General features: G+C 36.5%; 1 protein-coding gene across 1 annotated transcript; it reads left to right on the top strand.

Annotated features, from left to right (window-relative positions):
- The first annotated feature begins 1,385 nt into the window (after window positions 1-1,385).
- Window positions 1,386-25,859, top strand: LOC146140917 (gephyrin-like). Its single transcript, XM_083392068.1, has 17 exons — window positions 1,386-1,500; window positions 1,880-1,958; window positions 2,767-2,824; window positions 3,115-3,302; window positions 5,327-5,393; window positions 6,450-6,731; window positions 8,728-8,898; window positions 11,791-11,857; window positions 14,160-14,294; window positions 16,367-16,459; window positions 17,111-17,298; window positions 17,735-17,947; window positions 18,694-18,862; window positions 20,452-20,566; window positions 21,539-21,603; window positions 22,809-22,912; window positions 24,941-25,859. The coding sequence occupies exons 1-17, from the start codon at window positions 1,386-1,388 to the stop codon at window positions 25,169-25,171; spliced, it is 2,340 nt and encodes a 779-aa protein (XP_083248194.1). The 3' UTR covers window positions 25,172-25,859.
- The last annotated feature ends 1,717 nt before the right edge of the window (window positions 25,860-27,576 follow it).

The following is a 27,576-nucleotide window of genomic DNA, read 5'->3' on the forward strand; positions in this document are numbered from 1 at the left end:
ATAATTTGCAATTTAATCATGGTGGAAAACAGTGCAAGCCAATGGTCTATTTCAAAACAAGTTCTAGTAAATGGAGAAGGGCTTGATTGCCCAAACCCAAGAAGCCACTGTGATGTCAAGATTGAATTAACGGCATGCGATTTTAAAAATGTGAAAAACAGCAATGAACATCACGTTATGCAAGAGTTTTGTGGATACCTGATAAATGAGAAAGGGTCTATTCAATTGGATTATGGAGTTGGTATCTTTTCCCAAGAAATTGATGCCTTATTTCAGGGAATGAAAGCTGGAGAAACCTTGGAAGTCCAAGTTGCCCTGAAGAAAGCATTAAAGCAGTTTCCCCAACTTGAAAAGTTTACATTAAAACTGATTCTTTTTTCATTTGAAGTCTGCACTCCGTTGTATAAACTCACAGCGGGTGAATGTATTCAGCTGGCAACAAATTTCAAAGCCATTGGTTCTGATCAGTTTTCGGCATCTCATATTGAAGTCGCTGGAATGTTTTATATAAAGTCGATTAGATACCTTATTATTGGCCAGAGCCATCCAAGCTGCACAGAAGCGGAAATGTGCGACTCTAACAATTTGCTAGTGCTGTGTTATACCAACTTGGCTGCCTGTCAGCTAAAGTGTGGCTTATTTCAATTTGCCATCGATAACTGTAGTTCTGCTTTAGAAATTGATAAAAACGCAATTAAAGCTATTTATAGAAGGGCTACCGCATACATTGCCCTGAATGACTATGAAAAGGCTGACATTGATGTTTTGTCTGGCCTAAATCTCGAGAGCAATAACAAAAGTTTGTTACATCTGAAAATGGTTTGTCAAAAACACAACTCGAAACAAGATGAAATTATGTCAGAAAGGCTTAAATCCATGTTTTTATGATTGTAAATGCTTTGCATGAACTGTTTTTAACTTTAAATAGACCAATTTAATGTGTTTTCCAAGTATTTTGTAACTATTATGCATAAATACATATGCTAAAACCTTGAACTAACTAATTATTTTATTAATTTAGCAAGACTTTTTCCATAGCTTTATATATTTTGTGCTCGTCTTGTAGTGATGTTTATGTATATTGTCAGACACAACATCCGAAGTTCAAGTTAATTATTTACACAATGGCTATTAAAACATACGCAAAAGAGCACTGATTTCCAATGCCAAGGTTTGCCTTTTTTGATTCTAAAATTTGATTGCATAACATTTTAAGTTTGGTTCAAAGAAAAACAGTTGAAGCCTTCCTGGAAAATGTTCATATAGCCCGGGGCCATGAAAGTCTTACGTAACGTTTACCAGTAGCATTTAGGCTCGTTGTACCAAAGGAAGCATTGATGAGCATTGATCCCCACCCTCCTGTTTAACAGTGCAGGAAAATAATTATGGATAACGCAGGTTTCTGGTTAAAAACTGCAAAGTTGAATGGCGGTTCTGTTGGCACATCCCCCTCACTGGAAATGGATGATGAGCCGACAGTTTTCGTGGGAATTTTAACAGGTTTGGAACTGTGACCGCATTTGTAAATTTACTTGTTTGACTGTTTGCGCCACTTGTTTTGCTGAAATAATTGCACCACCTATTTTAAAAGTGTGTTACAAAGAGATAAAAATATAGGTTAAAATATTTTGCAATCGCCAATACAAAGCATAGAACTTAAGTCCAAAAATATCGACAAAAAATTTCATTGTATTTATAGAACTTTTTATTTCAAGTGAATGCAATTTCTATATTATAATATATAATTTCATTGTCGGGGACTTTTTAAAAGAAATCTCCAAAACTAGAACATAGTTTTTATAAATGATTTTTTTCTCACATTGCAAAAATATGTGTATTTTTCAAAACTGACACCGTCTTTATTAAATCATATTTTTAGTAAGCGATCGCTGTTCAAGTGGAGAAAATCAAGATGTTAGTGGACCGCGATTGCAAAGTGCCATTCAGAAGCTGTCAATGTATGTAATATCTATTTAGTAAAATAGAAGTTTATCAATATTGTTTGTCTTCAAAATGTAAACCTTCAGTGTTAATATATGATTTTGTACTGATTAATTAAAAATTATTTAATGGTAGTAACACTTTTTGATTTTTAAGCTGAATTCTTTTGTATTGGCTTGCAGAACCCATCAAAAATATTCAAGCACGGCTATTAAAATTTTCTTTATTTGTTGTAGTGTAAATTCACAATAGAGGGACTACAAAAGTCAATTGTACACATGTAAAAAAATATAAATAATTTGATCTATTGTATTCTAATCTTACACAAAGTGTTGTATCAAAAGGCCAATAGAACGAAATTGATTCCTATATACTTCTTGGCACCCTTAAGCATTAGAAACGAAACTCCTATTTGGATCCACTGAGTAAATGTATTCCTTTTTTACTTTGGTCACTTACTAGGTTCTAGTCCTATAAAAATACACTATAGTTTTGTGTAATAATTTGTTTATGTATTTTTAGTAATATTTAAAAAATTATGTTTATACTCTAATATAGTAGAGTTGGAACCTGAAAAAATGTTTTCTTACCCATGAATATATTTATAACTGTTGCTCACTAAACCATCAGTGTAATCAGAGCAATATAGGGAAATAAATACTGGATACCGGACATTATTTCCTGTTTTTGCCTTTGCATAGTAAATGAATAATGTCATTATAGAATATTTATACCACATATTTGTTTGTTTATTTGCTTTATTGTGTCTTAATTGATTGATATGGCATATAAATATTAAATTTTTAACTATTTGTTTTTGATTAGGTTTCGTGTGATAGTCAAGGTACAGAAGATTGTTCCAGATGAACTCAATTGTATACAGGTTTGGACTAATTTTTTAGTTAAATTAAACTCAAAAAGCCCTAAAAAATTATCCTATTTTCCTTGTCTCTAAACAGGTCTTCATAAACCATTGTGTGAAAGTTATTAAAGTAAATATTTAGATCAACATATAGGATTCAAACATATAATAGAAAATTTAAAGAAAGAAATAAATATTTTTTTAAAAGTAGCTTGTTTTTGTATTTTTTTGAAAAAATAGCAAGTTGGTATTTACAACCACATTTGCTTTAACTGATAAAGTTTTTGAATGCTTTGTTTTATTTTCTGTAGGAAACCCTAAAAGATTGGTCGGACAACCTCGGTCTCACCCTTATCCTCACCACTGGTGGAACAGGGTTTTCCCCACGCGACGTCACCCCCGAGGCCACAAAAGCGGTGATCCAGAAAGAGGCTCCTGCAATGTCCACTGCCATTTCTCTTGCTGCTCTAAAAGTGACACCACATGCAATGTTGTCTAGGTAACCTATGTTCTAAGCTTGATTTTTCGAATCTGGACATCCTTAAGTGTTACATATGCGTAAAATTGTACTTCTTTAGATATGAAACGTTTAAACTAATCCAAAAGGCAATCTTATACTGGTGGCGTACTATTTAAAAGCAGTGTTTCTCAAACTTTAAGCTTGTGTGACACTAACATAGAGTTTAGCTTGCATCACACAAAAAATAAAGCCCGTTTTGTTGTATTCATAGCTTAACAATCACCCTTAAATAAGGTAAGGCAATTGGTTATAGTGTTTTTTTCAAAATTACGAAAATTTTTACTTCACATTTGCGAATTTTTTCTAGACGCACCGGTGTGCTGTGGCTAGAAATGTTATAAGTAGAATTTAGACAACGGATCTAAAATATCCAATTCCAGCACATTGTTAATCATTAATTATTTATTAGTTTTTTGAGAGAGGAAGATTAACTATAATATATACCTACGCTATAGTGACAAGAATTCAAAAACACTTGGCACCATATTCTATAAATTGTAATAAAAAACAATCTTTCGAATGGTTAACATTTGAACAACTTTCGTTTAAAGCAGTTGTGTAAACTGCAATCCTTAACTACAACAAAAACATTAAAGTTGGAAAATTATACAAATATGATGTTGCCGAAAATATGTTTAGCCGAAATAGTGCAAAACAATGCACCCTTAGCACTTCAGTCCGTTTTATAAAACATTGTGGTGTTTTGGTTGTACTTTACTACAAACTTCATCTGTTCTGAAGTCAAATATTGTGATGTCAGAATAAAAATTGACTAATGTACTCCCAGTAATGCGTAACCAATACTTGACAAGTACGCTCTGCCTAACCTCGTTGAATATTGGCCTAAAGTCGGCCTTGAAAAAGCTGGTAGCGCATTTTGTGCAAGGGCAGCACGTTTTACGATGGAATATTAGTTTTGCAACTTAACGCAATAAAGGAAATTGCCAACTTTGTCCAGCTTGCATTACAAATTAGTCCCCTACAGCTGCTCTGCTCAATCAATAACACGCGATTGACACTTAATGATTAGTCAAAGTTAGTTGGTCGCCCGAAAAAAAAAACGGATGCCGCACTACATGACTACTTTCAAGCAAGCATTATAAAGGTGTAGCCACAGCGACAGACTTTGTGTAAAGTTGCCGCTCGCCTACGTGCAACAAGGTCCGACCATCAATAATAAAAAAAATAGAGTGTCAAATACCAAATAAGATTCAAAATCCAAATCTAAGCATCCGAAAATGTTTTTTGAACATTTAGCCAATTATTTCGAATACTTTTTATTACTGAACAAACATATGTTAAACTGTCAACATTTGCTTCAAGTTTAAAGGCCTTTAGTTAGATTTTAAAATTTATTTTAATGCTTGCTCCAAAGTCCTACCATTAAGGGCGTAGGCAAAGGAATTAACCACTTTTAAGCAACTTAACACGGCTTGCTAAGCTCAGTTGGTCCCGGTGTGGCCGCAGGTCGTGTGTCTAAAGATTCTAAACTTAACACCTAACCGAAGGATAGCTATTTTTTAAGCCGGCCTGGCTTGCTCGAAAATCCTGATTCGGGAAGCTTTTTCGAACACACGGTGTCAATTTTAAGCATCCTGCTCTTTTTGTCAAACAAATGTTCTGTTTAATTGCACATTCCAGATCGGCATTTGATGTTTTATGTAAAACTTTCCCACAGGAACCGTGGGAAAATCCCAGGTATTTCCGTTAAGATGCTGATAATTAAGCATGTTTGGACAGTCTTGTATAATTTAGTCAAATTTTTTTTGTTATTTTCAAGGCCTTTAGGTTTAAAAAAATAATTATTATTTATTACTTCTCTCCAGTCTCAAAAATGTTGTGGCTTGTGTGTTTAGATTGTTTCGGGACACAACTTGCATTGCAGAAGAAAACCACGAGAAATCGTTGGTTATTTCTGTCTAATTTCAATGTTCGTGTTGAGATTGAGAACATTGCCCTGAGCCTGAGGCGTTTGTTGAACTTTGTGATTTTTTTCCTTACAGAGCGATCTGTGGTATTCGGAACAATGTTCTGATCGTGAATCTTCCTGGAAGTGCGAAAGCAGCTACGGTTAGTACGCGCGCCTCTTTCAGTTGATGGGAAATTAATATCTTTAATTGCATAGCAAAGATAATAATAATTAATAAAAACAAAGGCAAAATTTACTAATTAAAATATAGAAAAAAAAATATGCGTTACTTATTAAATTTCTTAAAATTTGCTTAAAAAAGGGCAGTTTAAAACGTAGGTTGAGGATAATTCAGTGCCAGACTTGGACAACTAGGTTTAATTTCGCTTTTTTTAAATTAGATATGAATTAAAATTAGAGCATTTTGTTTAATTAAATCAGACTATTAATCCAATTAGATCATTATTAGTCCCCACCCATTCTCCACCGATAACCTTAAACAGTGCCAAAAAATCGGTGCCAAAACACCTCAAACTAGGGCGTCTCAATGTCGACAACAAAACGGCTTTATTATATGGTTGGTCTTAATTTATTACTACGGTTTTATAGATTTTTGCTTTAGGTAATATTGCTCTTTAGGTCTTATTGCTTGTTCCCCATTTCTATTTGCCGAAAGGAAAAAAAACACTTAAAAACATAGATTGGAGATAATTCAGTGCATTCACATCTGATGTAGATCTACTTGACCTTCATGGCTTTGCAATTCATTATAAAGATATATTACAGATCCCTGCATATAGTGTACCCTGGAATTATTTAGTTGTCCAATTCAGGCGCCAACCCGGATTTGAAAGCACAGCAGCTGTTTCTCATGCAGGACTGCCTCGACGTGATCACGTCGGCTCTAATTCGTTGAATTTGAAAACTAGGATAATTTAGCTTGATAATGAATTGCAAAGCCAAAAAGGTCGAGTAGATAATTAATGCCCCAGCTGTAGAAACTCAGACTAATAACAATTGCGTCCCACTTTTTAAAAGTAACTTAAAAAGATAATGTCGGTCTGCTCGACCTTTTTTGGCTTTGCAATTGATTATAAAGTTATATTGCAGTTCCGTGTATATAGTGTATACCTATCATTATTTGTCCCAAGTCGGACGCCAACCCCGATTTTCACTCGTAACAAACAACGAGCACAGCAGCTGTTTTTTCAACACAGGAGTGCCTCGACGTGATCATGCCGGCTCTTCCGCACGGCCTCGACCTGCTCAGGAACCAGCGCCAATCTACTGTCCAAGACCACCAGGTGCCTAGACGCGCCAACAGGCTGCAGTGGGTTCACGCGTGTTGCGAAGAAGTGACGCCGGTCGCCGGCGCCGACACGCCGTGTTTCGGCGCCCGAAAGCGCAGGGCGTCCACGCTGACGGCGCCGACGGGCGTCCAATGCAAGCGGAAGGCGCCGTTCGACCTTAGGACCTTGCTTGCAGCGGCGGAATACAACGTAGGCCACGCTCGTTGTTCGCTCGCTTAAAATCCCCCCACCCCCTCCCCGGCGCTGGCTTTGATTCGAAGCGACTTGGGCCAACGGCAAGAGCGCCACTGTTTCCATTTTGCTCAACTTAATTTTTTTTTTTGGAAAAGCACTATGACAACTTCAGGTCTCTTAAAACCACCTAACCCTATTTTTCGATACTGGTTTTTCCAATTCGATCTAAAGGTACGTAACTTAGCGCATCAAAACCTGCTATATGTAAAAAAAATAAACAAAACAACCCTGTATTAAATAGAATTAAATAGAAAACGCCTGGAATGTTTAGTCTTTTCAGTTGGGGACATTTTCAGACCACCCTTCAAGTGCTTATAAAAATATATTAAAATACATTGATCAGTTCTTAAAAAGTCGTGTTATAGCGTTAATGTATAATATACGCAAAATCGCGTTTCGTTAAGTGTAAAAAAACGCCTATAGGTTCGCCGTTTTGGGTTTTTTATTCCGCGACTTGTGCTCTTGCCGAAATTGTCGCTTTGACTTGCCATCAAAGAACAGCTCAACCGGTTAGGTTTATGGCCCGTTTAAAGTCTCGTGGTAACAGCTTGTCGTATATATATATATTTCTATTTCCTTGTGAAACATTTTACTAACACTAACACCATCATACAAATCTTGAATAACTCACGATTCGTTCGAAACTCTCGTCTAACAAACGGTGTAGTCTTAACTCGAATACGAATAAAAGTAAAAGCGATTGCAATAAAAGAATCGTTTTTTATTACCGGGTGTGTCTTGTAAAAATACTAATCGAAATGACGTTATAAAATATGAACCTTTTCCTGTTAAATCAAACATATTTTATATGTTTGTGGACACTGGCAAATTATACTAAAACGGTTTTTAGTTGCAGAACGAAAACGCCTTTAGTGTTAGTTCCGGTTCGATTGCTTAAAAAAAAAGTATGATGTTGGAAATGAATTAAAATAAATTCGAAACGTAACAAAAAAATCTACCTACTTCTGTATGGGTTTTGATATTCTTACTACGTCTTACTACAACCTCCAACCATTATGCTCCAAAACGTAAACTATTTTTTTAGTTCAACAATCCTAACAACTATATCCCTTCCAACGTTCTAAGCTTCGCGCATTAGGGCTTTATTTATACCTGGGTACTTGTTAAGGCTAAAGTTAAAAAAGCCGTTTCAATCGCGTGAACCGATTCACTTTTCACAATGTTTGCACTTTTTTGAATTGCACCTGTTTTTCTCAACACTCGACTACTATACCGCAAACTCTATACGTTGCTTGTTTTATCGTGTAAGCCAGAGCTTTCCAAACTGCCTTCTCCGGACAATGCTTACATTAACATGTGAATTAAATATCACTTGAATCGCATTTTTGAATTCTGTAAGCAAATGTCGAAACCGGAGTTGCACATTTCGTAACGAAACGCGTACCGAAGTATACAACAAGAAATGTCTTGTTTACCACTTACTACACCGTGTTTCTCAACATTTTTTCGCCGCCACCCAAATACTAAGTTTAAGTCTAACAGCGATCGTTGGCTGGCCAATTTTTCGATTGAACATTTGTAAGTAAACAAACCATAAAAAATTATTCGGCTCGATTTTTTAATAATATAAGCCCTGTACTCGTATTGATTACGCATTTTTTTTGTCTTTTTAAAAAAATTGCTTAGAACCACTCTTATTAAATCTAACCAAATAAAACGTATGCAGTCGGCGGGCCATAGGTTGGGAAACACTGGTGTAACGAAAGGGGTCGCGAAAATTTAATAAAAATAAAAGGATGGCCGACCTAAAAGTTTGGAAAGACCTGGATTGTGTGAAAACCTTGCTTTGTAACAACATTTACGTTTTTTGCTGTGTTTTGTCGTTTTTTGACGCCCGTTTGCCGTTTGAAGGTGACTATAGAACACCTTGTGTGATTAAAAAAAATCGGAAACAAAATGCAAGCGTCGGCGCTTTTGTTTTTTTCGACAGCCGACGAACCAGATGCAAATGCTCACCGCAACGCCTGTCCTTTCAACCGACGACAACTGCCGGCATAACCTGATCACTACCAGTCGCAGTTCCCTCGTAACAGCAGACGATTTAAACTTGGACCACGACGCCGACGAAGAGTCAAATGCCCAGACCTCCGCATCATTCGAAGTAAGTTTTTTTTTCTCACTTTTTGGTCATATTTATGACTCGGGTAACTGCTACAGAAAAAAAAAAAAAATTCTGTGGCCCATTAGAATTTTTATGAAAGAAAAGCTTTAAAATAGGTTTAGAACAAAACACAGCTGAACGTATTTCAAAAAAGATTATTTATTCAACCGTGCATTAGTGAGATACTTGTGGCTGAACAATAAATTTACATTCCTTTTTAATTCCTCCCCAAGCCATTATTCCTGTAAAATTAAATATAGTGACACAAATGAAACTAAATCTAGCTTTTTAAATTGGTCTGTGCCCCACCTCAAATGTTCTTATGGCCCACTGGACGCTATTTATTTTCTTTAAAAATATCTTTAAACTTCCTTTTTTTTTAACGGAACTGTGTGGCAACTCTGCGCTAGCAAAACCCGAAAAAACGTATTTCGATAATAGCATTTTGTTCGTTTGAGTATCCTCGTTTGGCCCAGAAAGGTATAACCTGTTGTAGTATATAGCATGCTTTAATTTAATGCCGTTATCTTTGTTACGATTTGACAGTAAATCGGCAAAATGGTCCGGATTTTAGCCACTTTGAACATTGATCTATCCCCTTTTACCTGGGAAAGTATCACATTTAGTTTATTTTTTATATAATACAGGGTTTTCACAAAGTATTTGAATCTCAAAAGTGTAAATCGGGGGCAAAATGGCAAAACGGCTTGTTTACATTGGAGGTAGGTTTAGAGACAAACCTATAGGTTTCGTCACATTACCATACGGGTTGTTGTACAATTTAACTGAAGTATGGGTTTTGTGCACTTATTATACGGTATTTAAAGTTAAGGTTTAGACTTCTATTTGTCACATTACGATTTTTATTAGACAAAGATACCTTACCTATAAGCTATGCTTGATTCTTGGATTGTAAACAAGCATAATGCTGGCGGCATAAACTCCCACTTAAACACAGTTTTCCAAGCCAGATTGACTGAAGTATGGGTTTGACGCAATGAATATGCGGTAATTGAATATCAGGTTTAGTTTTTTATTGGTCAAATAACCTATAAGCTATGCTTGACTCTTTGATTGTAAACAAGCATAATAGCCGAAGCACAGTTTACTAAGCCAGACACTTTTGCTCTTTCTACTGCTAAAAGTTTTCTTATTTTTTTTCCTTGTTCAATTTTTCTTTTCAAATACTACACAGCAATCACCCCACACAACCCCTTGTAATCCCAGGTGGGGAACCACTGGTGTAGAGTTAAAATACAATAAAATTAGCGCTATCACGGTGCAAATTTGGATAACGATTTGTTAAACTATTTTCACCGCGGACCTCTTAATTTTTTTTGCTTCGCATGGACCACGGTCGGCAAGAAAATTTTAAAAATGGACGTCATAGATTGACGTCACAATGCAAATAGACCTTACAAATCTGTTGATTTTTGTCCAAAATATGTGAAAGTGATAGGGAATCTAAAGACTGTTTTTAATTTTAATTAAACTGTTTTCTTTAAACAAATAAAGTTTACTCTAATAATTCAATTAGGCCTTTATAGACCCCCTAAAACTAGTTCAAGGACCCCAGTTTAAGAACCCCTGTACTAGAGGTAGAGCCTAGGTTTCGAGACAACAAGGCGCACGGCCGATTTCTGTGGGAAGTTCTTAGTCACGTTTATGTTTACAGCGACGACGTTTTCGAGTTTAAAATAAGGGAAGCGGTTAAAACACGCCCAAAAGGTTAGGAAGAGTCGTTTGTTCACAATGACGATACGCTTTGGTCCCTTGTTTTAACAGGAAAATTTCAGGATTTTCCTAAAGGTCAAAAACCAGGCTTTGTTTGCACTCGACGGTTGTCGAAAAGCTAGTTAAGGGCTAAAAGCGTTTACCGCATAAAACACTGTATTTTTATTTGTTAAGCCTTTGACCTTTTGAACTATTTTTCGTCCAAACTTGTGAAAAGGGGGCTTGTCCATGGGTCAAGATTCTATATTTTGCACACCAAGCCATAATATAGCAGAAAAACCTTGTTTCGAACAGTATTAAAATAACTATTTAGACGACACCCTGTTTAAACAAAAGATTTGCTTTTCCATGTTTTGTTTAACTTAAAACAATCGTAAAAATGCCATTTTAGACGACACCCTATTTAAACAAAAGATTTGCTCTTTTTTTAACTTTAAGCAATCGTAAAATAATAGTCCGGGCGGCCTCTGACGCTACATTGTAACGTAATTGGCTCTCGTTTAGACTACAACATTAAAATATGCTAGACAACTAAAATTAACCCAAAATTTACACTGGTGTTCCCCAGTTGGGTACACTATGCACGGATCTGTAATGTAGCTTAATAATAAATTGCAAAGCCAAATAGGTCGAGTAGATCGACAGCATCTTGATTAAGACGTTTCGATACGAACTTGTATCATCTTCGATTAGTGTGTTCCCCAGTTAATTTCTAAATTACTATTTAAACGGGCATTGGAACACTAATATTTGATCAGCCTTTTCTCGCATTATTATCTGTATCGAAAACAAATCTATACTATGTCCACTGTATAATCATTATGTTGAAAACTGCGCGCTAGTTACAGACTCCTCAACCCATGTCTACTTCGACATTTAACATGAAATTAGAACACAGTTTAGGCTATTTCAACGCAGGTTAAATTTTTTATCGAAATCTATTGTCTTAGTTTTGTCCTAAATTTTTTCAATGAAACTAGTTTAATGAGACGGTTCAAAATGAAAATGGAAATATACATTGTCTGTATATATGTCAAGGAAAATGTTCACTTCCACCTTTTTTGACTTGCCTTGTTTTAAACTTAAAAGTCACCGGCTGGTGTCGAGCATATAAGTATTAAACAATGTTCATTTTTCGTGTTTCCTTTCCTTATGTAGAAAATACAGCGGATCGTAGGAGCGCGACCTTCAAGCCGAAGCCAGATGTCAGACAGCGCAGTTTCAGGTAAAATGCTTTTTGTTTTTTACTTTTATGAATTCGTGATCCGACGTTATCGGATGGAGACGATATCCTTTGCCAGTAGGAAGTATCGGCAAGCGTCCGTTCATTGCCGATCCGATGTAGTTAACGATTCTATTGGAAACTGGTATAGACAGCACTTTACGGAACTTTGGTTTGTGGTAAAACGTAGCGTTTTCTATCTTGCGAGTTTCTTCTAAATAATAAATTAAGAGATAAACGTTACTTTGCGATGTGAAATCAATGTTTTTCACTTTGCGATGTGAAATCAATGTTTTTCACCCAACTTAAAAATATACCTTCGCACGTTTTATTTTCTCTATATTCAATATTATGGCCATAGTAGTAACGTCTAAATATTTGTCGTATTTACTATATTATGTCATATATATATATATATGTGTGTGTGTGTGTGTGTGCGCATATATTTCTATAAAAAATAGATATACAACTAAAACAGAAAGCGTTTACCTTAATTTGGCTAAGGGGAACTATGCATCGGGAAACTGGGAAAACTTAGCTCTATCCGTGTTTTAGTTTTAAAAAAATTGTTCATTTAGTGATCGTTTAGATATAAAATGCAAAGTACACTATCTCAGTGTATCAGGTGAATGGTTCAACCTAGGATGAATAAAATTTTTGCAGGGGTGAACCAACCAAAAGGGGTGAATAAGGGTGAACCGTCAGTTATGGATGATAGCTTGCGAGCATGTCGGATATTCCGGGTATGCTGATATATTATGACAAGATAGTTTTATCATATCATGAGACAATGGCGAATGAAATCTGGAGATAGGTGCTAGGGATGAACAAAACTCAAAAAGTTTGAGATGAACTGCACTATCTTACATCAAGGCACCGAAATCCCTTAGGAGCCAGAACCAGCTAAATAGCTGTTGTCGTTAGCTGTAATCTTCGCGAAGCACCTCGCCGCCTTGAGCTGATTGATTGTGTGCTCAAAAAGACAGAGCTGTATTGATTTTACAACATCCCTAAGGAACCCGATGCATTATTCTAACATACTTGTTGTTATCGTTAATATCGTTAATGCTTCTACGGAGCTGGTTCTGAATACATCATACAGTCTACAATTCACACGCTTATTTATGAGCCACACCAACGCCATTTAGAATCAGGCGTTGGTTGTTTAATTTTTTACGCCGAATTGGGCATCGTCAGTTTCCTAATTTGAACGTGCTAGCGGAGCAGTGATCTAGTTACAGAAACTTTCTGTCAACAGTTCAGAATTTCTCTTAAGACCTGTCTGGATAAATAAATTCAGTTTACGCTAAACCGGATACTATGTACTAAAACTCAAAAAATATTCCGCTAAATATGATATATTTAGTCCTATCTACTGACGCTATATACTCAAATGTCAAATCCAATAAAATATGCCTTACTGGAGTATATATATTCAGTATCAGAGAATACAACACTATATTAACTTAGTATTGGAAAATATCACGTCACTGAATATCTGCTTCTGTTTAATTTCAAGTATTAACAGATATCCCGCATTAAACCTTCACAGTATTTTGATATGAACTTGTACGTATTATTTGCAATTTACAGTCCTTATCCGGATTGGCTTTAAAAACGTCAAACTTTTAACGGGTGTAGATTTATTGTATACCCATTTACCACCCTTCGCTTGTCCAGACACTGAATATCAGTGATTCCCAACTGTGTGACATTTTCTGGTATTTTTGAAAAACAACTAATAATACAAATTTGTGGTCAATCGTGCCTTATTTCAATGCACTCTATCACTTTCCGGTACGCTATTTATCCATTCCTTTCTGTGTCGCAAGGATGGTTGTTGAGTTTTATGGTTTTGTAGAAGGTGTGTGGCAAAATTCATTTGGTTTCCATGTGTGCAGCAATCTAAAAAAATAAACCACGGCTCTATACCCTCATTTACTATTGCTACTCTGTCTTCAAATCCACGCAGATTAATTTACTATAGCCGTAAACTGACGTCGTATTTTTCATTATTCGCTCTTACTGTGAAAAACCTCTTCAGACTTGTTACTTTCGTTTACTAACCTGTACAAAAAGACCCAATTTTATGAAATCCAAAACCACGGTCAGCGGGTTTCTGCTTGTCGGTCCCTGCTCCGCTGACGCGTATATAAACAATAAAACAGTAAAACCAGGATCAGACATTTTTTCAAGGAATATTTATTTCATCTATACTGACATCATCAGTTCCTTAATTCGAACGAATACGAACTTTATTAAAAAGCATCGAAAACTTTTTTATATAAACTAAAACCTTTTTCAGGTCTTGGAAGCGACGTAAGCAAGATTGCTCGCAGGTTACGGAATTCCCCTTTCCCGCTGACCAGCATGGACAAAGCCTTTTCTGCGGTGCTCAATTATTCCTCGCCTATGCGCGTTGTCACAAAACAATACAAAGGTAAAATGACTATCCGCAAAATTTGGCCTAGTTCCCAAAGGGTTTAGTACAAAGGTCCTTAAACTTTTTTTACGACGTACCTCTAAAACACATTTTTCTTCGTGTGGACCAGTGTAGGCAAGAAGCTACAAGACTGTTGCAAAATGTGGCCTAGTTCCCGAAAGGTCTTAGTACAAAGGTCCTTAAACTTTTTTTTACGACGTACCCCTAAAACACATTTTTGCTCGTGTGGACCAGTGTAGGCAAGGCATTTTAAAGATGACGTAATAAATTGATGTCACAATACAAATAGACTTTAAAAATCTGCTGTTTCCGCTCTAAAAAATGTGAAAGCGCAATGAAGTTTAATTATACATTCAATGCAAAAATGTTTTAACACTTTTTTTTTGAAAAAATGATTGCTTTTTTGATATACACAAATATTTCTATTAAGCCTTCATGGACCCCCTGAAACTAGTTCACGTACACTCCAATGGGTCCATGGATCCCAGTTTAAGAACCCTTGTCTTAGTAACATTTTCGCTGGCCGTTGGTCACTTTTTGTTCGCAAATATATTGCAAATATCCGAATGGTTTATATTTCTTTTTTTTCGAATTTAAATCGGGCAAACTTCGGCTAAATCTGTGTCTTGAGTGCTTTTTAAAATTACCAAGTTACACCACCAATAGAAATATAATTTTTTAAGTGATAAATAAAAGTCTATTTCAGAAAAAAAATGTTGAGAGAAAATAAATGTGTTTTTTTTCCAATATAGAGTCATTGTTCTCTCACACATTTCACATATACTTACTTTTTTGCAACCAAATAAAAACTATACCAATGTTAAGATTACAGTTTTTAGTTTTTCCTCAGCCTAACGGTTATTCACACTTAGACGCCTATTCGCCACGGTCACGAAATAGAGTTCATTAATCTCTTACTGATTTCACCTACTTAGATTTTTTTGCAACCAAGTACTTTCACGAATAAACACTTTACCAATGTTAAGATTACAGTTTTTAGTTTTTCCTCAGCCTAACGGTTATTCACCTTTTAGACAAGGGATGTCCAACCTGCGGCCCGCGAGCCACATTGCGGCCCGCCTGAAATTTTGTGCGGCCCGTTAGTCATTTTCACTCCCAAGTAGTAAAAACTCTAAAGGCCAACACTAGGCCAATACCCGTTAAACCTCTAAAGGCCAATACTTAATCTTGAAACTCAATAGGTTCTGCCGCCCATTAAATTATTTCAAGTGTCAATGCGGCCCACTATAATAAAATGTTGGACATCCCTGTTTAGACGCTTATGGTCACGATATAGAGTTTATTGGTCTCTCACTTAGTTTACCTGCTTAGTTTATTGCAACCAATTAAAAACTTTCACGATTAAAAACTTCACGATGCCAATGTTAAGATTACAGTTTTGTAATTTTTCCTAAGTCTTACGGTTATTAACACTTTAGATAGACGTTTACGTTCACAAATAGAGTCCATTAGTCTCTCACTGATTTTACCTACTTACTTTTTTGCAACCAATTAAAAACTTTCACGATTAAAAATTTCACCCTTGTTAAGATTACAATTTTTAATTTTTTCTCAGCCTGGCTGGTGTTCACATTTTAGACCACTTGGTGGTACGAAGCACCAAAGCAGGGGGTAGTATGAAGTTATGCGCTATTTAGGCATATTTGTGAAGAATGCCTAATTTACGAAAAGCAACAACAAAAAAGCTATTAGTAAATTGACTGATTGTTTGGCTGTTGTAAAGGTTGATGAACTTACAAGACTGTTGCATTTAACACGTACGCTATAAACACACTAAGTTTAATTTGTATTATTACAATTTTATTTACTTTCGTCGGCCATTGTAGATAGAGGGTACGAGAAAATTTGATGAAAGCTTTAAGGGTGCGAGCTCTAAAAAGGTTAAATAACCCTGCTTTAGACGCTTACAGTCACAATATAGAGTTCATTAGTCTCTCACTGATCTGACCTAATTACATTTTTCGCAACCAATTAAAAACTTCACGGTAACGTTTTAAAATTACAGTTTTATAATGTTCCCCAGCGTATAACGGTTATTTACACTTTAGATGCCTACGGTCACGTTCTTGTTGAAAATGTCCGCTCCAAGGGACCACTGCCTCACTTTCCTGCCTCTATTATGGACGGTTACGCCGTGATTGGTGAGTTATTTTTCTTAGGTATATAGGACTTACTGCTGTTTTCTACGTAAGTTGACTGGGACTTGACTTATTAATTTAAAATGACTTGACTTCGACTTAATTTTTTTTTTTTGAGTCATTCCAAAAGACTTGTTCACAACACTGCAAATTTTAGTTCAACATCAAATCTGTTTTTTGATAATTGATTGCAAAGTCAAAAAGGTCGAGTAGATCGACATCATCTTGATTAGGACGTTTCGATACGAGCTGTATCATCTTCAGTTAATGTGACTGAAAGGCAATTTAAGCATCACTTATAAAAGGTGGGACGCAATCGTTACCAGTCTGAGTTTCCCGCGGACCCCTAAACAATTTTTTGCTTCGCATGGACCAGTGTAGGCAAGAAATTTTTAGTGATGACGTCATAATACAAACAGACTTCGGAAATTTGCTGTTTCCGATCCGAAAAATGCGAAATGAAATCAAGTCTAACATGTTCAGTGCAAAAACGTTTTGTTTTTACCTATAGCCTACTCTTTTCTTTAAAAAAATAGATTGCTTGATTATACACTAATATTTCAATAACTAGTTCACGTACCCCCAAGGGGTTCACGAACCCCAGTTTAAGAATCCCTGAGTTAAAACATCATTTCTGTTTTTTACACTAAACAGCATCGGACACCCCTGGCGACCTTATGGTAGTCGGGTCGTCGGTCAGCGAACGATCCAACTCGACATCCCGTGACGTCATGCTGGGTCCGGGCAAAACGTACCGCGTCACCACCGGCGCCCCCCTGCCCATCGGCGCCGACGCCGTGGTCCCGGTCGAGGAGACCCTACTGCTCGAAGAAACCGAGGACGTGAGTGGTCCGGATTATGAAATCACCGCCTACTTTTTTATTTTGCCCGTCCTTTAGTTTGCTTTTAAGTTATAAGTAGAGATCGACCGATATCTCTTTTTCGACCGATACCGATACACGATTTTTTTATGTTTTTTCAAAACTATACCTGATATCGGTACCGATTTTTTTACCCTGTAATCAAGTCAAAATTTCAATTGAATTATCTACCTATATTTATAAATATATTTTTTTTTACAAAACAATGTTTGCCAAAAAAAGGAAATTTATTCGAATTTAAGGAAAAACTATATCATACTTTCATAGTAAAACATCAGCCAGAATTTATCGATACCAATATATTGGTAGATGCAAAATGTCGACCGATATTATCCGTAAACCGATATTTCGGTGTATTTCTACTTTTCCTCTTACAAGTTTCTTATTACCTCTGCAGGGAGAAGCGGAACTTCGCGTTCGCGTGCTCAAGTCGGTGTCAATTGGCCAGGACGTGCGGCCCGTGGGAAGCGACATAAAAACAGGGGAGGTCGTAGTAAAGGCCGGTTCCACCATCGGGCCTAACGAGGCAGGCCTCCTGGCGGCCGTCGGCGCCGTTTCGGTGCGCGTACACGAGAAACCAACAGTGGCTGTTTTCTCAACGGGGAACGAGGTACACTGAGCTCTAGCTATTTGTTTTGCGTGGATCCTTAAGGACCTGTAAAATTTCAAAACAAAATTGTGCAGACCGGTGGACCTTAAAAAATCGAAATAAACCTATAATGTAGTTACGACAAAAGTATGCAACTTAAAAGCAAATAATGGTAACTTCAATTTACTGAGAAATTTTCTGCTTTAACATTATACATACGTGTTACACGTGGTTCTATTAAAGTGTTTCTTTACAACTGGTCTTAAAGTTTAAACGAGTTGTAGCCTACTTTTAAACATTTAGGCACAACACTTGCAGCATTTTGACGTACGATAAAGTCCAAAGTAGACCATGGCGGGCCGGCGATTGAGAACCACAGGATTTTTGTTTGGTGGCCCATTACACTTTTTAGAATGACGTTACAAAGTAACGTTATGACGTAGCGTTAAAAATATAAGTGTAACCCAGGTTATTAAAAAATCACGAATGGTAAAATTTTCCCAATCAAACATTATTCCCAAAACAGATATCGAAATGTTGAAAATGAATAATGAGTTATTCGAAACGTTTTATGGTACCTACTTCTGTATGGCCTTTGATATTCTCATTACGTCTCACTACAACCTCCTACCATTATGCTCCAGAGATATAGCATAGTCTCACAAAAAAATTGTAGTGGGTTTTTATGCGCCTAATGCGGTCCCTTTACCTGTACGAAAAGCTGCCTCCGAAAAGCAACTCATAAACCGCTGCCGTTTTGTCCCCAGCTAACGGAGCCCGAAACAACGTTGCTCGGCCCGGGAGAAATCCGCGACTCGAACCGAGTCAGTCTGACCCTGGCTCTGCAACAGCAAGGCTTCAACGTCGTCGACCTCGGAATAGTTCCCGACGAGCCAGTCAAACTGCGGGAATGCTTTATCGAGGCCTGCGAAAGAGGTGGGTGAAAAAACTGGCCGCTGATTTAAAAAATGTTTGTAGCAGGCTTGGACGACTAGATTTATTTCAGCGTTTTAAAATTGGATTAGAATTAGAGTTAGAGAATTTCAGTTTTACAATTAGATTAGAAATAGATCATTAAAGTTTTCTTAAATTAGATTAGAATTACCGGATTATTAAAAACCAAAAATTGAACTTAGAATTTAAACTAGAATTACATTTAATAGTTCACAATCAATTTAATTTAAATCGCAATTTATTCTAATAAGAAGATAAACGGTAAATATTTGTTTGCTAATTTTTACATGTTTTAGCATTGCCTATGCTTTTCACACCCGATCCGTCAGAAATCAGTGCAGTTCTAAGCAAAAAGGTCTATGACAATCAGTGCATTCAAAGGATCAAAAAGTCCGACTTTTAGACTTTGAGGTCTTGGACAATGCACTAATTTGCATTAACAAGTGTGCATATGAAGATTAAGTTTAACAATACTTGACCCAATCAAACCCAAACCCAAACGCTAACCAGCGCCCTAACCCAAATAATGTGCGATAATTTAATAATTATAACGCTTCAGGCCCCAATACCTCAATTTGTGACGTAATAATCTTAAATACAATGGACGAAAAACCATCCGAGTTTGGGCTTTTTTCCCCAGCATTTAAAGAATTATTAAAATAACGCACATTATTTGGGTTAGGATTCGGGTTAGCGTTAGGGTTTAGATGGGTCAAGTGTTATTAATCCTATCTCACATTTTTTGTTATCTTTTCTGAACTTTTAATGAATATTTTTAATTTATCTACGCCGGGAGTTTACCTAAAGGTCCAAATTAGTGCATTGCCAGGACCTCAAGGTCTAAAAGTCTAGACTTTACTGCCATTGGATGCCCTGATTGTCGTAGGCTTAGAAATGCACTGATTTCTAACGGATCGGGTGCTTTTCAGATTGTAAAAATCACCTTTAGGTCGTTTTGACCAAAGAGTATTATTTCGATTCTTTGTTTCGACTGAAAGACTAAAAAAGCAATTGGACAAAGTAGAATTATTAGTAAAATTAGAATTAGAATAGAGCTAGAATAAGAGCCACAGGCAATTTACAAACTAGATTTTAATTAGAAATAGCACATATTGCTCTAATTCATTGAATTAGAAAACTTGAACTATCTACTAGGTGTTCTAGCCTCTATGTAGTTATTGTTCTTTATTCCTGGACATTGTTTTCTCAGAGTCGCTACCCAAAATTAGGTTTAAACCCCCAAAACTAGTTCACGGACCCCAGTTTAAGAACCCCTGGTTTAGTCACAATGGGGTTCGTTACATCGATACAAAATGACGTCATTATTAGCCACAAATAAGTAATATATTTGCGGTTCCTAAAATTTCCCACATTAAAGAAATTCTTGCGTCATCAACATCTTACCTGATACGCTTCAGTGTTATTCGTCTTTTCAATCATTTTAAAAATATTTGGACCCAAAATCCTAAACATTAATTCATTATAAACACTATTCTTCGGTTTAATTTGTTTTAAACTTGGTATTAAGATTAACCTAATTTTTAAACTATCGGCATTTCAAACTTTTTCAGCTGACGTCATCGTTACGTCAGGCGGTGTGTCGATGGGAGAAAGGGACTACATCAAACCCCTTCTAACGTCGATGGGCGCAGCGATACATTTTGGGAGAGTTTTAATGAAACCAGGGTATATTGCCTTTCTTAATTATGGAAGTTAATTTTCTTGCCTTATAGCAATGAATGAAATGTATAACTATTTTAACATTAGTACACCGAAAGCCATCGCGCACTTAACCGAGTCTGTCTATCAAGATGTGAGCTACGCAGGCTCAGAGAGCTTCCGAACAAACGGCTTCCGTATCTTTTGGATGCAAGCTAGAAAAACAACTAGCCTGCAGTGAGGTTCGATCTCACGGCCTCCGGTCATGCCGGGACCGTCGTTCTACCATGTTAGCTCAAAAGGGAACACAGAGAGAGCGACGGTCCTGGTATGACCGGAGGTTGTAAGTTCTAACCTCACTGCAGGCTAGTGGTTCTGGCCTGCCTTGCTTGCATTATTGATCGATTCGATGAGTCTGCGATGACTTTCGGTGTACTATTGATACGTAAGCTATAGCTTTCGCAGAGCTAGATCACAGTTGTTGAACGCATATATATGTAGCTTTCATTATTTAAAAATAAATCTTGGTATAAAATGTTAAAAATATGTGGAAACAGCTTTGATTGAAAAAAGAATCTTGGCTTTTGTATCGTGGTGAAATTCCGGCATGCTTTACCCACTGGTTATAAACAACAGTGTGGAACTTGCATAGTATAGCACAGGTCGCCTAAACTGCTCATTTGTGGTAAGCTTACAATATTCATATAAAAACACTGTAGTGAACCTTTAAGTGAGACTTTTGGTTAAAACTGTTGTTTTTAGTGGCTGAGGTTTTAAGTGGAATCGGAAATAAATTTTGCCGAATAAACAGCTTTCCATCCACAGGTTACCAGTCATGCCAAAAGGTTGAAAGTTTCCGTTTGGAATATTTTCTCCCCGTCCAGACATTTTCTAACTCAATTGTCAACCTAAAAAAAAACACGCTGGAATATTTTTCAATGTCAATAACATGGTGTTAAACGTTGGTTTATATTTTTATATACTTATAACTATTTCCAGGAAACCCACAACATTTGCAACGCTTGAAACGCCAAGTGGAAGGAAGCTTATTTTTGCTTTACCAGGTAATTGTCGAACTTTATAGTTGATTTGAATGTACGTAAGTTGTTTATTTTATTGTGCTACATAGTGCCCTTACTACTTATTCTGTCGCAATTTCTCAAAAAACATTTTATACCGATTTCAATAAAATTTTAGCACAACTGAAATAAACTGACAATGTAGTTGATATAATCAACCCTTATTTGCACAATTAAACATGCTATTCTTCATTCTTTCGATTGCTAAAATGTTTAGTGTTGATTAAATTGCAAATGAATTGGACATTATACTTTGATGATGCAATAATTTAATTATACAGGTCATAACTGTAATTTTTTACGGAATTAAAGTCTTCTTGGCGTGACGACACTAAAAACAACACTAACAGCGGTAATAACTGCTAAGAATAATACCAATTCTTGCCCATTTCAACAACCGCAAAGGGATATTTGAAATCTTAATGTAATATTTAAACGGTGATAAATTGAAAAAATCGTTTAATTAAAAATGCAATGTTTTTGCACGGAACAAATTTCGAATTTTTATTTTTTGCAACGGAACAGCATATTTCTATGCATTATGACAGGGTTTCCCAAACTTTTTCTACGGACCACTATTTCTGAGTCTATTATTTCGCGGACCGCTATACAAAGCAAAAAATAACACAAAAAAACTGACAGCATCATCAATTCGTTATTTGTGTTATTTGTGAAACGCAAACTCGTAAGTCAGAGTCCACGTAAAGTCTGGACCTGTGTTTTTCGAATAGCGATAATCATACATTATTTCGTCATAGTCGAGGAATACGATAATTTTTCGTAAACAACTTTTTGACTACAACAAAGGCGCAACAAGTAAGATTTACGATCTGGATAGCAAAATCTTTTGAAATCATTGTAAATAACTGCGGCAATTATCTTTGAAAGGGTACGTACTGTGCAACGTATATGTGTGACTTTTTAATTTCTTGTCATATCGCCACGGACCACCTGTGCAGTCAGCGCTGACCACCAATGGTCCGCGGACCACAGTTTGAGAAACCCCGCATTATGTTATTAATTCTATGCATTATGACATTAATTTATGACGTTATCTGTAAAACATTCATGTCGCCCCTGGTCCACGCAAAGCAAAAAAAAATTAGGGTTCCACAGTAAAAAATTTCAAGAACCACTGAGCTAAAGTCCATCTGGTATCATCTCACTATAACGCGGGTTATGTTTTGCAGGCAACCCTGTGTCGACCATGGTCACTTGCAGTTTGTTCGTTCTTCCAAGCTTACGTAAGATGAGCGGTTGCCCGGAGCCGAGACCCACGATTATCAAGGCAAAGGTGAGAAAAAAACACGACCGCTGGTTAAGGCTGTAATACTATACAAAATGAGTCGTTCATTTTTGCGCATTTAATCGCGGTTTGGTCAACACGTCGATCGCGATCTACCGGTCGATCGCCACATTTCACCTGGTCGATCGTGTCGAATATGTGTTACGTCATTACAGTAGCTGTAGCACACAAGCGGAACATTGAAATGACCAATTGTTGTCTGGCCAAAAAAGGGTTCTTTAACGTAACAAGTTAACCTCCATCGCTGGCTTGGAATGCAATTAACGGTCGAAATGTTTAATAAGTGTTCTTGTAACTTTTTACTGAACCAGTCGATCGCGAGTGTCTAAAAAATACTTCAGTCGATCGCAATCAAACATAAGTTGGCTACACCTGCTCTAATACTACAAAATGAGTCGTTTATCTTTTCGCATTTAATCGCGGTTCTTCCTAATTATCGCTTGACCTTAAAGGTAAAAAGATGAATGTTGTACGCTAACAACGCAAATTGATAAACGCAACACAATATTGCTTGTAATGAAAAACAACCTGGATTGTTGCTTTTTTGGAAATTCGACTTTTGTATACAGTAAGGATCGGGTATTTTGATAAGTGAACCCATCAAAAAAAGTCATGCTTAAATTCGCAAGAAGCAAGAAGTGTTCGACTGATTTACCGGTATTAAGAAAGATAAATGAGTCTTTAGCAAAGTATATGTAGCATGGTTTGCAAATGCATTGATTGCGGTTAACTAATCGATCAATACATTTTATCAAGTCTTGCGTTGTGTCAGATTATTGAAAAAACATACGACATTAATATTCATGAAAGAGTCCAAAATCATCCATAAATCAGATTAATCGATCAACGCGGGTGATCTGAATGCGATAGATGTGAAAACAAAATGAAAGGTATTTTTACAGATCACCGATTCTCGCTTTCTCCTACTTAAAGGTAAAAACAATAATGTACAAAATGATTCCGTATATTAATTGGAAAAACAAAACAATGATTGCTTTATTGTCATCTCATGCTTAAACAACGACAGCTATACGTAGGACATTGGATATTTTTGCAACAACAAAATTGCATAGCATCTTCCATAAAATGTTTCTTAATCCGCCATTTGCGAAAAGTTGAGGAATTGTTTAGTATAGGTAGTTGCTCTGTTCAGTCGCGGTCTTTTCGCTACAGCGCGACAAACTTAATAACACGAACTATATTTCGTTTTTTAATTTTTTTGGTGAATATTCAGCCAATTTTAGTTGTGGTGTTAATAATCGTTTGCAAACGAGATAACCTGAACAGCACGGTCAAAACAAGTTTACGTGTGTTTTGAAATATACCAAGTTTGCAATAAGCCACTGTAAGATGCGGTTTACGCATTATTTTAGTTGATGTCAAGTTAAACTGCAAGCTTAACCGAAAAACTTGTTGTTCTTTTTCTTATACACTCGACAGTCAAATTTTTGTTAAGTTAGACCATAAATGCAGTTATTTCAAGCAATATTAGAATATATTTTATGTGCCTCATGCGTCACCTATTATTTTAATTAAAGTTTTATCAATTTTAATTAATGAGAAAATAAACGTATTTTTCGCGCTACTAGACTGCTTATAGCTTCATATTTGTGCACGAGTTCGCTCAATACAACAGGTTTTTTAAAGTTAATTTTATTATGACGTAATTTTTTTAAGATTTTTTAAAAACTTGCATCCGAACCCCACAAAAAGTTTGCATATCATTGCACTAGTATATTAGCAAACTTTTCGGACAAAATGAGCTAATTGAGGAAGGCCTACTAGGACTTAGCTCATGTCAATTAAGTTGTGGCTTATTCTCCCAGTTTTCTTATCTATTGCTTTCTGCTTACGAAAAGTTTAGTGAAGAGGATTAGTTCACATTGGCATCGCTGGTTATACTTTCGCTTATCATTTTCTTCAACGCTAAAAAGGTTTGAGATGCACCAGGGTACACCAATAGTCGATTAGAATAAATGTTCCTACAGGCCAAAAATTGAATTGTCTGCATTTCAGCTGGCCTTTGACGTGCGACTCGACCAGCGTCCCGAGTACCAGCGGGTAAACCTGCGCTGGGAACCGAACGAAGCTACGCCGTGGGCGGACAGCACCGGACGCCAGATCAGCAGTCGACTACTAAGCATGGTCGCCGCCAACGGACTCCTGATGCTGCCTCCACGCTCTGATATGTGTCTGTCCATTAAAAGAGGCGAAATCGTCGACACGATGGTGATCGGACAACTCTAAAGAACGTACTTTTGTTCACTGGTGCACGACCTATTCTTTTTCTCTCGTTTTCTTTTTCCCCTTGTTTCTCTCTTTATTCCCTTTTTCTCAATATCTCTTTTTCTTGTTTGCCGGGCCTTGCCTTCTTCTCTCTCGTTCGCTTTCTCTCTTATGGGATTCAGAATCTGGGGATGAGCAATCTCCACAGATCAGGGCTAATTAACGGTAGTACCGCCAGGATCCTTGTAGTATTAAAAGATATAACTCATGTCAAATTTTCGAAAATTAATAAACTAATTAACACTAAAATTGGCAAAGATATGGGAAAGTATAAGCCTACCCGCTTAGCAGTTGATAAATGACTTGCGGTTCACTTGTAAAAGTCTTAGTAAAACGCGCAAACTTTTTGTACATGTCTTTGCCAAAGCTAGTTGAGTAGTCCTGCCCTAGATAATAGATTGTGAATACTTCGCATAATTTGTACCAAAGTCGTCTGTTTGCGATTTCCTATGTTCCTGGTTTGATGATATATGATAGAGTTATAAAAAAGCGTTTTATACAACAATTCCAGTTTTACCGTAGAATTTTTTCTCTTTACGTTAATGCAAAAGTTGATTCCACCTATTTTTCATATAAAAAAATAATTTCATTAAACAAATAAAAGAAAATACCCGCGTTGTCCGATTAACAAATGCTACAACCAACTCGTATTATACGTAACATCCCTGTGAATTTACAAGACCTAATACATTTTGGGTAGAACAAGAAATACGTTGCTTCCTCTCTGTTTTTCGTGCATTTTTGTGAATAGATGCTTTCGGCAGGTTTTGCGAAATCGGTGCTGTTCTGATCTGAATATTTTTTTTTCTCCATTTTATTATCGCTTTTCTGCTTGTGTCACTTGGTTCCAATGAAAATCGAACAATTCCAGCCCCTGTTTGTAAAATTCAATCTTTTACTCTCTATTACTGAATTATTCCGTTCCAATTTTATTTCTTAAGTTTTAATTGTTGAAACGACTTAATCGTTGTTTACTTCATTCGTTTTTAATCAAGTTATCTATTTTACTGCATTTTAAATATGATAGCCGCGTATAGGTAACGTAACATGAAACTTCACAGTTCAATTGGCAACGCCGCTAAAGCATAATTGTCATTTTTACTGTTTTATTGCTTTAAAGTTTTGCTGTACAAACTGAATCGTGGTACGACTGTTTTTTGCGTCTCGTCGAACTAGTTTCAAACGCTTAGTATTTTTAACAGGGAGTAAATGACGCCAAAGCAGTTGAAACTGCGACACAATGAACTTTGGTAGCACGAAGATATCCAACTGTAAATATAACAGTTTAGGAATTTATTATAATACCTTCGATCAAAGTTGCAGCCCGTAACTCTTTTCAATAATATTTGTTCTTAATTGTTTGGCCGCGAAATAGTTTTGGACTGATATTATTTTGGTTTGTTAATTAAAAATGACTGCAACAGTTACATGCTCCGCACGACAATGTGGCTTACATTTTAGCTTTTGTCTGCATTCAGTAACTAAAAAAAGTAAATTTTCTAACATTCATGTGACCCCTAAACGGGCACCATTCCTGTACTGTTTAACAATTACCAAAAAAATGTTTTGTTGATTAGGTAAATAAGACAGAAAAAGCAACCACAAAAGATTGGTTTGGTGCTGTATCTTTGTGAACTCTAACTTTTTCGTTGCCGAGCCATTATTTTCAGTCAGTCCCACTCGCCTCAATTACATGTACGGCCTTAGCTGTGTATTTAAACTAACTTGTTTTTGCCCGACTAACAAGGTTTTTGCTTATCGTACAGCTAACTCAATCCCAGTACATGATGCTTTCTCTATATATAATGCGAACTTTCTTAACCGTGCTTCTTTCGTCTTTTATCTCCGCTTACTTCGTGCACAAAAGCTTAATTTTAGTACACGTACGTTCTGATCAAGTTTTAGTGTGTGTTCAACGCTTGGGCTTTAAAAAAACATCCCATTTCTGTGGTTCTCAAACTGTTTGCCGCTGTGTATCAGTGGGCCTTAAGAAAATCCCGAGTGTGTCGCGAAACCGTTTTAAAACTTTTATATAAACCTATTCGCATGAAAAATAGACACACGGCTAATAGGAGAGTTGAGCGCCCACTATTGATTAGTGAACTGTTGGAAGAAATATCCCATTATAGCCCTGCCATGTATTAAGGTGGGTTGTGTCAACATTGTTTATTACAAGTACACCACGATTTTTTTTCTTACTTTGTCGCAAGCCGAAATACTTTGTGAACCATGGCTTTATACGAAAGTTCCGAATTAGAATTTAACTGTATTAACTGTCAAAATATGACGTTTCAAAACTTCGAGCCGCAGACCCAGATGATAGCTTCTGCGAAACGCAATGTCTTCCTTTTTCAGCTGTGCCATGT

This window comes from Ascidiella aspersa, chromosome 6 (genome assembly GCF_963924565.1).
Source record: "Ascidiella aspersa chromosome 6, kaAscAspe10.2, whole genome shotgun sequence".
NCBI lineage: Eukaryota > Metazoa > Chordata > Ascidiacea > Phlebobranchia > Ascidiidae > Ascidiella > Ascidiella aspersa.

Coding starts and splice junctions, on each gene's coding strand:
- LOC146140917 (XM_083392068.1), top strand. CDS start 1,386: ATGGATAACGCAGGTTTCTGGTTAAAAACTGCAAAGTTGAATGGCGGT. Junction 16,460..17,110: donor GGACGGTTACGCCGTGATTG/GTGAGTTATTTT, acceptor TACACTAAACAG/CATCGGACACCCCTGGCGAC. Junction 21,604..22,808: donor GCTTATTTTTGCTTTACCAG/GTAATTGTCGAA, acceptor TATGTTTTGCAG/GCAACCCTGTGTCGACCATG.